The 249-nt window shown below is 71.1% G+C and overlaps 1 protein-coding gene across 1 annotated transcript in view; it reads left to right on the forward strand.

Annotated features, from left to right (window-relative positions):
* The window catches only part of LOC103768813 (unconventional myosin-Ia-like), a gene marked incomplete at both ends in the record, with an annotated part of 1,890 nt that extends 1,685 nt beyond the window's left edge, over nt 1-205 (forward strand). The window contains one exon of the mRNA XM_008935969.1: nt 18-205. Coding sequence (XP_008934217.1) covers nt 18-205 — 188 coding nt within the window. The remainder of the gene's footprint in view (nt 1-17) is intronic.
* Nucleotides 206-249: the final 44 nt, after the last annotated feature.

The raw sequence follows: 249 nt of genomic DNA on the forward strand, positions 1-249 counted from the left end.
TGGGTTGGCGACAACAGGTAAGGGGCTGGGCCACCCTGTGGGCGCAGCTGGTGGCCCCCTGGCCCGGGGGCTGCGGGGCTCTGATCCGCCACGTCTCCCGCTGCGGGGCAGGGAGGGGGTGAAGGTGCTGCTGTCGGAACTGGCGTTCCCCCCCGAGGAGCTGGCGTTTGGCCACACCAAGATCTTCATCCGCTCACCGCACACCGTGAGTCCGGCACTGGGGGATGGGGGGGACCCCGCTGTGGGGCA

The sequence above is a fragment of the Merops nubicus genome, unplaced genomic scaffold (assembly GCF_000691845.1).
Source record: "Merops nubicus isolate BGI_N331 unplaced genomic scaffold, ASM69184v1 scaffold48672, whole genome shotgun sequence".
Lineage (NCBI taxonomy): Eukaryota > Metazoa > Chordata > Aves > Coraciiformes > Meropidae > Merops > Merops nubicus.